Genomic DNA, 15,057 nt, shown 5'->3' with positions numbered 1-15,057 from the left:
CCTAAATTGTTTCTTTTGAGAATGAGTTAAGTACATCCTCCTGCAAAATGACAGGAGTATGAGGTGGTGCCCACCTCCTTTTAGCCCAGTGGTTAGAACACTCACCTGGGATGTGGGAAATCTAGGTTCAATTTCCCCTTCAATCTGAGGGGAGAGAGGATGTGAGTAGGGGGTCTTATAGCTCCCAGGATTGTGCTTTAACCCCTGAGCAATGGAATAGTTGGGTCTACCTCAGTCTCTCATGTTGAAACTGTTCTGCTGTGAATAAATAAACAGTCATTGGAGCGGGAGGACTGGCTTGGGGGTGCCCTAACTATCAAGTTATAGCCACTCTCACTCTGGCTCAGTTGACTGTTTTGTGTAGGCACCTCCTCCAGCCAGATTTTGAATGGGACCAGATCTGGGAGGTGGCCTTGGAGCATGCCTACCGGATTGGGCCCCGCAGGTGAAATAGGCACTCCACGGTCTCTCTTCCTCTGGTTGGTGGATTGCACTTGATCTTAGGAGGGAAATAGGCCTCAGGGGTTGAGAAGCGAGGCATCAGCGTGCATTCCCAGAAACTTACGTGCCAAAGGAACTTTTACTGCAAAAGTAAGTGCTGAGTAGGTTTAGGGTAAAATGGTAGCTGAGTGGGAGTTTTGTGGATGGCACTGGTGCCAAAAAATTGGACTCAGGTGCCTAAGTCTGGAGTTCAGACTAAACACCTTAGTGGAGCTAGGCCTAGGTGTCAAGGACTGAAACCGGCAACCGTAGAGGTCTACGCAGTACAGTCCCTAGCACGATCTCCATTCTGAACGTCAGATACAAGGTAAAGGCTGTCCCCGTCCCTCTGATGTTCAATAAATAAAGAGACTGACATGTTTATTACTGATCACGTTTAACATTCTATTCGAGGCTTATCAGTTCTAAACAGATGCTTCTTTCAAAACAGTGCCAGTCCCTGATGCCATTTTCAATTTGTTCATCATTTTATACTTGATGACAGAACTTCATGTGAACCCTTCTATTCCCCACATGCCTAGGAGGTGAATGTTTTTTCCAGATGAAGGTAACAGAAGGGAACAGTTAATAAGGACGGGGGAAAAGGAGGGGAGAGCTTGCAGATGGTTTCAGAGGGCAGAATTCCATTCCCAGCCATTACAAAGCTGTTGCCTCAGTTCAGCCCTTCCTCACCTTCCCAGAGTGAGAGTTTGTTTTCCATGCAGTTTTATTTCCTTTGAGGACCTTTCAGATGAGACCTTGCAAATGGAGGCTCTCAGCTGGTCCAGTGCAAGAACCTAGATAGAGATCTCGTGATTTACTGTTTTTTCCTCTCAAGTCTCATGACTTACTGTCAGAGGCGGGGGTGTCCCCAGTGTTGAAGAACTGCTGCTACTGGTCCTGCCACTAAGAGAGGAGGAGGAGGCAGCGAGAAATAGGAAGAATCTCATTGTTAAATATTGCTCCTTGGAGGTGACTGCCGTGAGTCGTGGGCATAATTTGTCAGGTACATTGGCATCCATCAGAATGAAGAGTAACGTAGGACGTTGTTGAGGTGGTAGCAAATCTTCCTTGTGTGATGCACTTTAATCCTTGGCAGTAGCAGATGCCGTACCAGTAATGAACCAACCGTGTCCACAAAGGGAAGCTGCCATATTGCAATTTGCTTTTCACTTCATATTTGAAATTGTAAGGAAATTGCTGTACTAGTTTTTGGAAACAGCATATACTAAATATAACTGCCAAAGCATTAACAAAATAAATAGGCATCGTTGGAAGAAAAGTGCAGAATTTCAAGGCCATTTAGTCTTTATTTATTTGGTTAAAAGCCCCGGTTAATAGTGGGCTGGAATACTACATACAGTGTGTTACTATGTATTACCAAGATATTTGCTCTTTACAAGGAGCAAGCAGAAAAATGCAGACAGTGCCAGTTCCAGCCGAAGGGCTCAGTTGTGGCTGGTAGGATCAGCTTTGAAAAATGTCATTTGGACGTCCTGGCAGCAGGAGGTCTCAGAAAGAGCAAAGCTTCCCAAGGATGGAGAGGGGATGAGTTAAGGGCAAGGGGGAACTCATCGTCAAGGGAGCAAATGGGCAAGTGCAGGAAAAGAATGTTCAGAGGTAAACTAATTGCTGCTGCGGAGCTGAAGGCAGAAGCACCAGTGAGCAGCTGGAACATATTCCAAGCTTCAGAAGCAGAATTGTTGGGAAGTGATTAAGCCGAAAACAAAGTGCTTCAAAAACAAACAATGCAAGTCTGTCGACAAAAGCTGTCTCTGGCGTAACCTTTGGCTTTCTGGAACCTGTAGCCTCCATAGCTGGAGAGTGAAGGGCCGTCACTGAGGGTTGGAGGAAGATGAAGTAGTAGTTTCCCTGTTGAAATGAGACCTGATCAGAATACTGGTATGTTCAAGCAAATCAGCAAGGAAAATATCTATTCAGAATTCTGACGGGTTAAGTCCTTAAATGGTGTTCAGTATCTTTAAATGATCACTTGGTATGTTCAATGATACACCCCACAGGAACTTAATGGCAAAGGTTTCCAGTCACTGATAGCAATCAGGTATTTGTTGCAGGTGTCTTGCAGTGTTTCTGGAAGATGGTGGGGCAATGTCATGTTTCTGCCCATTGTCCTTTTTTTCCCAAGACCCTCCTGCAACTCCTGGACAATGATATACAACCCAGCATTAGCCTGAGCCGACAATGGAATTGCACTGTCTGTGCGATCCCTCAGCTGTGGTTAATTGGAAGGTATGGTAGAAGGCCACAGGGCACCTAATTGCAATATTGATGTAAGTCAAATTCATCCTCCAGACTCAGCTGAGGGGGTCTGCCCAGGGGCTGCTCTAGCTATAAGCTAACTAGGCAGCTGCCTCGGGTGGCTGATTCTGCCTGGGGTGGCAGGACACCCAGACCAAACCTTCATGGTTCTAGACCTGGCGCTTACCGTGCCCACCCCACGCCCCCTTATTCTAGAACCACTGAGCCATCAGAAAGCTTGCCATACTCCCCTAGAGAGCCCAATGCGTACACCCCCCAGTTGAGAACCTCTGTTCAAGGTGATGGGAGGGATGGGTACACTGAAGTTTTGCCTTGGGTGGCAGATTGTCTCGAGCGGCCTCTGCACCTATTTGAAGTCAAGTTCAGGGCAGCAATAGGACAGTTTAAGGGAGCCCCAACCCCACATTATTCTTAGTTTTAAAGACTAACTTCCTATTGAGCACATATACAGCTCCCTTTCTCATTATTACGCCTCCTACCTTGCTCATTAGTACTGGGGACAGAGAATGTGACAGTGGTGGAGGAAGGTACAGTATTTCCAAACTTCCTGCCTTTCCTGTTTGGCGACTGTAATGCACATCATCTATGTTAAGGTTAGTGGCCAAGAATTTAGTTACTTGGTACTGCTGTATTTTGAGTTTGAATTGTGGCACTGAAACACATGGTACAAAAGAGGATGAGCTATATAGCAGTAATATAGGCTTGGTTGTTAAATTAAGACATCTCTCTTTTTAATCCACGTTCTAAGATAAATTAGCATGCTCTATTTAAAGTGCATGTAGTAAGTTTCCTTTTATAGATGTTTAGGAACTTATTAGTATATGCATGAGATAAAAACAGCACACTTAATTGCATTTAATGTTCATATTTTTGTGTTCTTGTTCAAAACCTACATTTGAATAGTTACAGTGGGAAGATTTGTAAAGATTGTTCACTGATGCAGGATTAAAACTATATAAGTGCTGTAGGTATGTTGAATCACAAAATAAAGCTTGGAAGTAACTGCAGAAAAAGTTGAACGATATAAAAACAAAAGGGCTCACTTCTTGCATCTGCTGAAATAATTTTAACAAAAGTTACTTTTTGCTATTAAAAACAGCTTAACACTGGTGCATGAGTTGGGGTAGGGAGATGTGTGTGCGGGGAAGGAGGTTCCGTATTTAACACATTCTTTTGAAGGAATGCCATGGTATTAAACAGTATATTGTGTGCATACTAACCATGCGTTAATTGTGCAAGTCAACAACTGTCAAGTAGTAATTATCAAGAAAAGAGATGCAGTACCTGGATGGTAGTAATGCTTCAGATAAATTGTACATAGGTGCTCTGATTACCATTGTTTACTGCCCTGCGTCTCCCCCCGAACTTTGCTGGAAGTTACAACCCTTTTAACACAATACAACAAACTTTCAATTAGACAAACCATGTATTTGAAGTATAAAATGTTCCAGCTTCCATAATTCTTTATTAAATATTTAACAAGTTGCGTCATTTCATTACAACAATCTCATTTTGTTACATTGATCTTTTGCTGTCAGGAAACAAACTACAATTTCCTTCACTTCTCTTAAGAAAATAAATGGAAAAAATGATTTTGTCCTTAAACAAAAACAAAAAACATTTTCCACTGTGTATCAAATCCAACCATACTTTAAAGCTATTTTGATTGTGAAAATGAGCATTATTTATAAGTAGTAGTTTTCAGTTTGTTTGTTTTTTTACATCAATTTTAATGTAGTTTAATATAATTTTAAATAGCCTCATATTCTCAGGCGGTTTTACAATAAAAAGTTACGAAAGATCGTGAATTTCATCTGGAATGTTTGAAACTATTTTTCACCTTTGGAAGTAGTCATTTCAGGTTTAAATTTGAATAAAGGTCATAAGTTCACAAACACAGAGCATAGCAAAATCATCTTCTAGTGGTTTTATTTGGGTTCTGAGAATCATAATATATTCACTATGGCATGGCTTTGCTAAAGCTGCATTGGAGACAAACTGCTCACAGTCCTCTTTAGAAGCCAATCCTGAACACAGAATTGATTAAAGAAGTATAAAAATGCATTACATATATGTACTGCTGTATGTGGGTACACACTGTGTTTATATATGTGTATATATAGTGGTAAAAAAGAACAAAAGCTACACTGACGTTAACTGAAAGAGGAAAACATGACATTCTAAATGAAAGAGCAATGTAGGAAAATCCAGATGGCTTAGAAGTATAGAGGCATGTGATTAAATATGGTTTGTGGTGGTAGTCATGTGATATGAATGTAAGGTTATGTGTGCAGTATGACAGACCTGAGGGATATGTAACATTAATATTGGTTAGATTCCAGTTTTATCAAAACAATTTCCCCATGCATTTCAAACATGCATCGCTTTTTAGTGCAACGTCTAACAGATGTTGGAAGAGAGGTCTTTTCCAAAATTCCATACAAGCAAAAGAAAAGACTTTTGCTATTAAAAACACCCTCATGCTTGTAAAACGTCCACTCTGCTAATTAAAAGGGTTTTTTTCTTTTCATCTTACATATTAAAAATTCAGTTTTGTATATAGTTGGGTATACTGTACATATATATGAAAAAGTGGTCCAAATGTGTCACTTATCCCTCCCGGTTATAAATTCCAGAACACAAAGGGCAAAATCCAGGCCCCACTGAAGTCACTAGGAGTTTTGCTATTGACTTCATCAAGGCCACGGTTTCACTCAAAGTATATGAACAGATTCTGTATCTCAGAAGTGAGATTTGCAACTATGATACCGAACTCCGCAGTCTTGATCACCAGTCAGTAAAGGCTAATCACATAACAGAGGTAGTGAATTTCTTTTGGGGTAGTGGAGATGAAGAGGGGGGGATGAGATACTTGGTTAGTCTGTAGAGCAGCATCCTCTGCTGGTTTGTCAGAAAATATTACAAGAGAGCACGCAGCTTGCCCTCCCTGCATGAGAAGTTCAGAGATAGGGATGTCTCCTCTAGGATGAGAAATTTAAAAATAAAATAGAATGAAATAACAAATTCGCCCCCCCCCCCTTTTTTTTTGGGTTAACTTCAGTGGGAAGACAAAAGGAAGATAAATTTTCAGGAAGACATTAGGTCCAGTCATAATGAGTTTCTATCAACTAGGAATAAATGCTGGAATTATGGTATGTAACTGACCTGCCTTACAAGAGAGCCAGAGATATAAAAGACTCGATGTGAGCAAGAAATTACAATAATTTGGCCAGATAGAATCTTTTAAAAAATACAAATTCTACAAAAGTATCTGTTTTATGATTAAGGGGGTGAACTATTCATACATAGTCCGGGTCAATGAATGTGAATACAGTATTTGAATATTAAAGAAAGGCACCAAGTTAGAGCACAAATCCAAATGGAGCAATCTCCTCATTAATTAAGGTTTAATAAATAAGAGACATTTAGCCACCTTTCCCTTGGAAGAGTCCTTCAAATACAATGTCAGGAATTCCAGAAGAACTTCTAAGAGGTTCGGTGTATTAGAACAGAAACTCCAAGAAATCAACTTTATATCATAATAGTCAATGCAAAAACAGCTTCAACATATACAGTTCTTAGTTACAAAGTAATCTGTAGAATAGAATCAAACTCCCTTATAGATGCGGTTTTGCTGAAGCACACACTATGTACCTGGACCTCACACAAGTCATTTGCAAAACTGAAGACAATTCCCGGGTTTAAAGAACAGATTCCACTAGTGGTAACAGCCTTTTGGCTGACACAAGGGGCATTTCTACAGTAAGGTTTTTAGCCACTAAGGTAAGTTACCTTAGTGCAACATCTGCTTTGCACTAGTACAGTGCATTTACACTAGAGGTTTGCACCAGTGCAGCTACATCAAGACAGCTTCACTGGTGGCTAAAATCCAAGGGTAGACAAGGCCAAGCATTGTGCTGGTCAGGAACTGCCCGTTAGCTAGAGCGAACGAAAAAGAACTTATAATATGCAACACATAAGGCTTTGTGCAATAAAGGGGTTAGACTGAACAATTCACTTTTCACATTATAAATTTACCTTGGTAATAGCCAGGATTACTTGCTGGAATACCAGGGTCTCTTAGAGACGCTGACAAAAAGGGACAGACTCACTTCTACAGTAAGGTTTAAGTTCTCTGGACTCTAAGGGGCTGGGGGATATTTTTTGAGAAACATTTCTTGTACTTATTTTCCAACAATGAGTATTTTCAGTGATTAAAAATACAAATTTTCTCCTTAAGAACAGGAATTTACCTCAATACAGTAATGTATACTGAAGTCTTTTGGAGTTTCTATTCTTAGTTTATGTGTAAGTGGATCTGAAAAGACGTTAGCCTAATTTTCTAAAAGCCTGATCTTAAAGTGTTATGCTCCATTATTCCATCTTTTGCAGTTATATAGAGCCTTTCATCTTTACACACAGATCTGAAGCCCATTTTGCAGATGGGGAAACAGGCACAGAATTTAAATGACTCAACCAAGGAGTAACAGTGAGAGTGATGGCAGAGTTGGGAATTTAACTCAAATCTCCTGACTCTCAGTTCCCCCAGCCTAACTGCTTGACTACATTATCCCTTATTACATAAGCGTTAGTTTATATTTCAAGTCTAAAGCAAAAACTCATAGGAGTCCTTGAAATAAAGTTCTGTTACATGGCACTGAAGCAAAACGTTACCTCCAAACATACAAAAACTCTTCCAATTAAGACATTGTTTTTAAAAAGAAAACTGACCATGGAATATGACAGATTTTTAAAGGCAATTCCATGTTCTAGCTACAGAAGTTTGGCATGTAGGTATACATTAGAAAGATCAGATCCCACTCTCTAAAAGCGTAAGAGGCTATCAATATAGTGTTTTACATCTAGTCATATCCAGCCCACTTCATTCTCATGTCTATGTTTTCAGCTCACCAGATGGAAAAAAGGAATGTCTGAAAATAAAAATAATATAGAAAGGGAATTAACCTTAATCTACATTCAAATTAGAAGGTTCAAAACTTCTTCATTCACCTATTGACTCTTCAAACTTTTGTGAGCAAACTGAGGCTGCATCCCAAGCCAGGCAAAGTTTGACAAATTAGCATTTGTTGAATGTTATTAGCTTTGATGAGTTTTGCTAAATTAGCACTCATGGCTAGAGTTAATACTTATTACACTCCCTGCCTGCAACTGCTGCCGCACGCATTGCTGGCAGTGGACTGCATGTGCTAAAAATAATAAAATAAAATAAAATAAAAAAAGCTCAGTTCTTGGCAATAAGGGGTGAAATTGTTTCAATTATTTTTGCACCCTGTAATCTTGCTTGTGAATAAGTGTTAGTCAGGTTCTTAGAAAAAACAACAAAGTGTGTTATGTAGGTGGACAAAAGCTCACAAAGCTGAACATAATCAAATTGCTGAATGCATACCCTCAAACCTACCCTACTGCTATGTTAACCATTTAACTTCAGTGGCTCAAATGCAAGTCTTCTCTTTTGCCTTTAATCTATCACACAACAGATACAACTCAGGCATTATAGTTTAAGCATGCAACATGTCATAGGTAACAAAATTGATTAGATAACCGTATATATTAAATAAATCTTTGTGATTGAATAAAAAAATCACAAAAACAATAGGTGAGAACATGTCTGCAGGCCCAGCTCTACATCTGGTTTTTATACAGCAGCAGCAGCCAAATTCACAATTGATAGATATTGCACCCGAAAGACATGTGCAGTGAGAAGGAATATAATCACATTAATGTTTATGATAAAAAACAGATATGACCTCCATGTGTTACATAAAGTGCCTTTAGAGTTGGTGCAGTTAGAAACAAAAAAAACCCTTGTTATTTAGGTAATATTCGCAAATGCATACAAATAGGAGACAAAACAGATCTGGTTTCCACAGTTCCAAATCAAGCAGTGCCAAATTTCATTCAAAATGCCTCCATTGCAAATAGTAAAGAGAAAAGAATAGTAAAAGAATCACTGTACAAAGTTAATGACAGGGTTAAGCATTTTTTCCTATATTGATAATGCCAACCCTATCCCAAAATGTTTTATAGTACACATAAATATTACCAAGGAATAATGAGGTGATTTCTTTATTGACCGTGAGATTTGGCATGCTATGTTATGATCCTCTCTCAGCTTGTAACTATTCTATTGATTTATACAAAAATGTAACATCCAATCTATACTTTTTCTTTTGGGTACAGAACATATTAATGTGCTCAATGAAAAGCTTTTAGATTTGCCATTAATATATTCCATCTGCAGAAAATTTCTCACATCATTTTCTCCAGCTTTTCTAATAGGTTGGGGACACAAGGCTCAAAATGCATTTTGAAAGTAAAAATGCCACTGGCATCAAGTCTGGTATGAAATTAAGATAAGAAATGCTCATTTTTCCAAGTAGATGACATTTTTAATTGTGATGAAATAAAATCTGAAAATGTCTAAATCATTTAAAAAGTAAACATGAGTTGTAATACTATACCTGTAAAGTGATTAATTCCATTCATTGTCATTAGAAAGTATGTAAAATATTTATTAAGGGCTTTGCCTACAGAGGCACAACATAAATAGAACAAGTCCTGCTGAAATTAGAGTACGTGTCAACCAGTTGGTGATTTACTGTGGAAATATCAGAAATGTTATCCACAGATTGTAGTTCAAATTTCTGAATTTAGGCAACGGCACTGTAGAAGAGTTTGCTCCATGAACCAACATTGTGCAACTGTTCTGCCATTGTCACTTGTTAATGTCCATTAGGCAAATTCAACAGTTCAAGCAGAACTTGCTCGATGGAAAAAAAAAAAATTGCTGTTTTAATCCACTCCTTCAAATCCTTGAGCATTTTCAACTGCCATAAGAAGCTTCTCTCGTAAATCTTCAAAAGATTCATAAGGAGGTAAGTCAAGGCGATTAAAGCTGAAATTGAAGGGGGAAAAAGTATCATTTGATAATCAACTTAAAGTAAAAAAAAAGTATCTGGAGGTCATATAATTTGGAGGCCTCATCAGTTCCAAAGACTCAGCAGAGATACACTGAATTTAAAGGTCAGATGCTCATTTTCCCTCTAGGGGAGTGAGAACAGCAACCAAAACCAGAGAGAAGGCTCTTTGAAAACATCTTTGATAATTTAATAGATAACAGAAATTGTTCTGTAAGTAAGTTCAGCCTCCTGCTATAAAATTCTGTAGGATGGTACAAAAACCTATGGAAAGGTGATTACTATTAAATGCTGTAAGATTTATTTTCTATAGAACACCAAAGAATTTAAACCCCATTTATTTTATAGGGCTTCCATACATGGAAAGCATTCACAATAATTAATCTTTTGGTTCTTTTTTTGCTTCACAGATTCTCAGTTCCTGTCATCTGAGTTTTATGGATGTGTCTGGCTAACTTAAATTAAGTCAATTGGGCTGGGGCGTCCGCTTTTCAGTGAATCGTCTGACAAGGCAGGGGCATATGGAGCCTTTTGGAACCAGCTGCTTCTGTTCACAGTGTGGTTTTCTGTGGTTGTGCTTTGTTGGCTCACAGATTTTCACAGAACTCATTCTATCCACTTTTCAAGGAAGAGAATAAAAGTAATTCACTGAAACTGAATCCCGGAATGTGGTGATGAGAGTAAAAGCTGCCTGCAAAAGTAGTACTGGTTGTGGGAGAGAGGGAGGAGGGAACAAGAGATTTCTGAAGTAGATCCTAGCACCGAAAGAAAAAGATATCAGCCCTCTATTTGTACTGTTGCCAGTCCCTCTTTCCCACCTCACGTATTTGTTTCCATTCATTAGTTTCTCAGACAGAAAGAGGAAGGGGTAATAATTCTGTAATACATACGAAACAAGGGACAGAATAGTAATGTACTTCTAATGCAAGGCACTTTTGTTCCTTTCCTTGTGCCACTCAGAAGCACTGTCCCCCTCTCTGTACAATCTACCTTTCAAAGTAAACAGAGCCCCATGCACTATTCTGTATTGTTCAAAGCTCACCATTTCTATCAAGTGACATAGCAAACTTTAGGATGCCAACACCTACAAATGTTTTCATATTAATTTAAAGCTAGTATTTTTATGGTGAGAGGGAAAGCGATCCAGGTAGAAGATTCACCCAGCGTAATACTGATATGGCAAAAATGTGGGACTTGGGGCTTGATCATCAAAGGTGACAAGTGCTCTGACCCCGATACAGCAAAGCACTTAAGTCACGTGCTTCAAGTGATGTGGTGGATCAGGTCCCACTACTCTGTACCTTGCAAGATTAAGCCCTTGTCCATTTGAAAAAGGTAAATTACATTTGAGACACAAAAAAGTCTTCTAGCAGAAGGGATTAAAATGGTTATAGACAACAGTTCCATCTCATTAGCACACTGGTTTAATTGCCAAGTGCTTAAGACAATTTGCAGACTAATGGGTGCCTTCAAATTTGACAGAAAATTAACAGCTTCTGTATAGGAGTAGCAATTGCTTGAAATAAGGTGAAAAGGCTTTCAAGTAGAATCCCTTCTGTGCAACAAACACATTACAACAGATCAGCTATAGCTCAAGAGAAATGTCTCCCAACTTCAAGGGACAACTGGATCACCGTCATACAGAACAGAAATTCTTTACCCAAATAAAAGTATATAAGATTTAAAGTGGCTTAAGTGCATCTACATTACGGGTTTGCACCTATTAGTTTTCTAACACAGATCAACTTTTCATGTGTTGAAGGGACAGGATTAAACAAAGAACCTTTTGGAAACTAAGACAAGCAGTTAGAACAGACCGAAGTTGAGCTGGCTAGTTCCTGGAATTTTGTCGGTTTCATGCTGGCTGCAGTTTGAGAGCAGATAATTCTAAACTTCTTGAATGTTTAGAACTGTGGCAGTGAATGCACAAGGTTGGAGATTATCCCATTTTATAGAAAACCGTCTCTATAGGACAAAGACATGATCCTGAGATACAGTATATTCCTGTCAAATTTGGTCACCAGATCCATCCTTTCTTGGCAGTGTAACAATCCATAAACTCCTTAATTTTATGTTTTCATTACTCACCATGTGTGAGCTCTGGGCAATTTTTCAGGACTTCCCCATTGCTCTATTGTAAACAGCTGAGGACCATTTGAACCTGGACAAAGAGTAAAAAAACCCCACAAGTATAGTTTAAGCACTGGATTTTAGGTAGAATACTTAAATGCTAGGTTTCAGAGTAGCAGTCGTGTTAGTCTGTATTCGCAAAAAGAAAAGGAGTACTTGTGGCACCTTAGAGACTAACAAATTTATTTGAGCATAAGCTTTTGTGAGCTACAGCTCACTTCATCGGAGCTGTAGCTCGCGAAAGCTTATGCTCAAATAAATTTGTTAGTCTCTAAGGTGCCACAAGTACTCCTTTTCTTTTTACTTAAATGCTATAAACTCAAAATTAAATGTTTGCAAAATTATAGGCTAAATCCTTGGCTTGTATAATTGGTGTACTTTCACATCAGTGAAGTCTAAGTTAAAGAAGCTAAGTATCTGGCCCTATATTTATAAATACTGTCTACTCATTATTCCATACAGTTAATTTCAGGTGCAATGTATATAATGCCACAAAATAAGTACACATTAACACTGCAAACGTGATGTACTTGTGAGCTTCCAATTTGCACAGCAGCAGCCACATACACACACTCTTTACCCTATCAAGGTTATTCCTGCAGAGAGCAAGAACATGCCCTCCACAGCTGCTGTCATAAAGCCTCCATAGGTTTTTTGGGCTGGGAAGGAGCAATTCAATTGACATTGGAGTGAAAACTTCCATCTTGTAATACCCCTATCGTGCACAGGTTCTCTTGTTGGCACACTATCCTACTCAGAATTGGTCCAACCCATTTCAAAGAGCAACAATAATTTTAGTAATTTTAAATAACAAAGATTTTAGTGCTAAACATCTTTAAGTACCTTCAATTTTTAACTCACCATAAAGTTCAGCAAATCCATTCATAGGCACTCGTGATGTCCCAGTAACAAACTGCAATAACCGGATACGCTTTTCAGCATCCATCAGTAAGACAGCCTAATAACAAAGAGAGAGAGTCAGCAGGCATGATACAACAGTGTGTGCAGGCATCAGGAGGATTTTAAAAACATAATTTGTATTGTAACACAACAACTAGACAGATAACTTCAAAATACTTACAGTATTTTCTATTACTGGCGTGATACCAGCCTTTCTAATCTTAGATAAAGAGACTCTTCTTTCAACTGCCATTAAGGCCAAAACAGCCCACTGCTTTGGCAGCAGTTGGGAGTAATACACTTTATTTCAGTATTTTGGATGAGTTGATTTTCCTTTTGGTACAATCAGTAAAAATAGTTACTTACCTGTAAAATACTCCTGGGGGAATTCTGCACCAAAAAAATTAAAAATTCTGCACACAATATTTTAAAATTCTGAAAATTTTATTTGTCAAAATAACACTATATAATCACTCCAGTTTCAATTATTTTGGTAATTTATTTCAAAATACCTGTCAGTAAGCATGTCTGTAACAGTACAGAGACACACACAAAATTTCCCCCAGGAGCAGAAAGTTAAACCCCTACAACAACCTAGTTCTTGCTTTTCTGCCCCCCTTCTTCCCCCCAGAGCCGAGCTGGGGGCCCCCCCGGCCCATGCACTCACACCCTCTACCCCCCGACCCCCGCCCAGGGATCCAGAGGGAGAAACAGCTTGATGCTGGGTTTCGGGCTTGCACGGAGTTTCGTGTGCGCCGCTTCCTTCCTTCAGAGCGTGCTGGGAACTGCAGCTGCTGGGAACTCTCCAGTTTCCTCCCCCTCCCGCCTAGCCATGTCTTCCATTTGCAAGCTGGGCTCTGCCGGGTCCAGCAGCCCCTAGTGGCACCCAACATCTCTGCAGCCCATTCTATGGGGAAAAAAGGAAATTCTGTGTGCCCAACATTAATTTCTGCAAAATTCTGCATTGCGCAGAGGTGCAGAATTCCCCCGGGAGTAGTACAATAACGGTTGTTCTTCAAGATGTATTGTGCACAATTACATCCCACCATAGGCACCCGCACAATCACTTAAAGGAGAATTGACATATATAATCAGCTGCAGCAAGCAAAGTGTGTGAAATGAATCTTCCTAACAGAATTCACAGAAAAGCAAATGACGAGATTCCTTAAAACTGCATAATGCAATTCCTTGCTACTATTTTCTATTATATAATTTGATTAGATTCGCTTAACTGGATGTGCTAAATTCAATATAGTCAGATCACAGAGAAGTTCTATATTTATTACACCAAATTATTCCCCAAGGTATTGTTTTGATGTGGCAGTTATACAACTGTATATTATGGCTATTTTAGCCACTGGATGTATGTAAAGATCGGGGTGGCATTTATATATCTTGAGCCTACCGCTTTTACTGACAGCAAAAACATCTCAATGTCCTTATCCAGCAAAACATATAGCTCCAGATTTATTTTTCATGCTTTATGTTCTAACCAAGTGTTCACATTTATTTAAGCTAACACTCCTGCCTTCCTGACAAAACAGCTCCATATTTAGCAAGTACAGGTGTATCTTGAAGTGAAAAATTAAGGAACGAGGCAAAGAATAAGATCTGTGAGAATCAAAATGACCGAGTAAACTGCTGAAGATGCAAAATCAAGCCAGTATCGTGGGTTAGCTCCCCATGCTGCTACGAACACCAGAGCAACACGTGAAAGGGAAATGAGATTGGGAGAGCGGAGGGAGAGGGTCAAAAAGGAGACACTCCTAAAACATTATGCGCAAAAAGCATAACAGTAAAATTGAAGTGCTTATTGTCATTGCACTCCATATGTTTTATGAAAATATGTCTATAAGTGTAAATATAATGTAACTGGAATATGCTTTATGCAAAAGCTCTCTTGTAAGGTATCATTCCAAAGCTTATGATCTAGTAAGTTTGTGCATCCTATTTCTATGAATGTATCATTCTTGTATCTGAAGCTAGAAATATGAAGTATTACTCTGAGGTCCTATTGTAATTATGCAAAGGGGTGGGCCATTAATGGTGGTTTAGAATCTTGATGGCTCCCATTGACCAGGACAATTGGTTGTAAATGGCTCTGTTTACTTGTAAGCCTTCCTTTGTTCCTGTGAGTCAGGCTGGAAAGAATGGAGGCTTTGGGTCTCACAGGACATGTGACCATGTCACCTGGTACTGGAATCCATCTTAAACCCGGTGCTTTTCTATTTAGAAGGAGAGGTGGGGATTCAGAGAGACAAAAGATTCCTGCCTTGTGCCAAAGCTATAAAAAGGGGGTGGAACAGAACAAAGGGGGCTGCCAGTCATG

General features: G+C 39.2%; 1 protein-coding gene and 1 long non-coding RNA gene across 15 annotated transcripts in view; one reads left to right on the top strand and one right to left on the bottom strand.

The window, feature by feature from the left end:
- The first annotated feature begins 881 nt into the window (after positions 1 to 881).
- On the top strand, positions 882 to 7,668 carry LOC122465770. The gene is made up of 2 exons (XR_006290801.1): positions 882 to 1,048; positions 2,627 to 7,668. It is a non-coding gene; the product is annotated as an uncharacterized LOC122465770 (long non-coding RNA).
- The window catches only part of NEDD4L (NEDD4 like E3 ubiquitin protein ligase), a 364,715-nt gene continuing 353,847 nt past the window's right edge, over positions 4,190 to 15,057 (bottom strand). For all 14 annotated transcript variants that reach the window (XM_037902588.2, XM_037902589.2, XM_037902590.2 and 11 more), the window contains 3 exons: positions 12,690 to 12,786; positions 11,787 to 11,859; positions 4,190 to 9,676 (listed from right to left, as the gene is read on the bottom strand). In XM_037902588.2, the coding sequence (XP_037758516.1) occupies positions 9,574 to 9,676; positions 11,787 to 11,859; positions 12,690 to 12,786 (273 nt within the window). In that variant the 3' untranslated portion in view covers positions 4,190 to 9,573. The remainder of the gene's footprint in view (positions 9,677 to 11,786; positions 11,860 to 12,689; positions 12,787 to 15,057) is intronic.

This window comes from Chelonia mydas, chromosome 5 (genome assembly GCF_015237465.2).
Source record: "Chelonia mydas isolate rCheMyd1 chromosome 5, rCheMyd1.pri.v2, whole genome shotgun sequence".
Classification (NCBI taxonomy): Eukaryota; Metazoa; Chordata; order Testudines; family Cheloniidae; genus Chelonia; species Chelonia mydas.
This window is presented reverse-complemented; position numbering and strand designations above follow the sequence as displayed.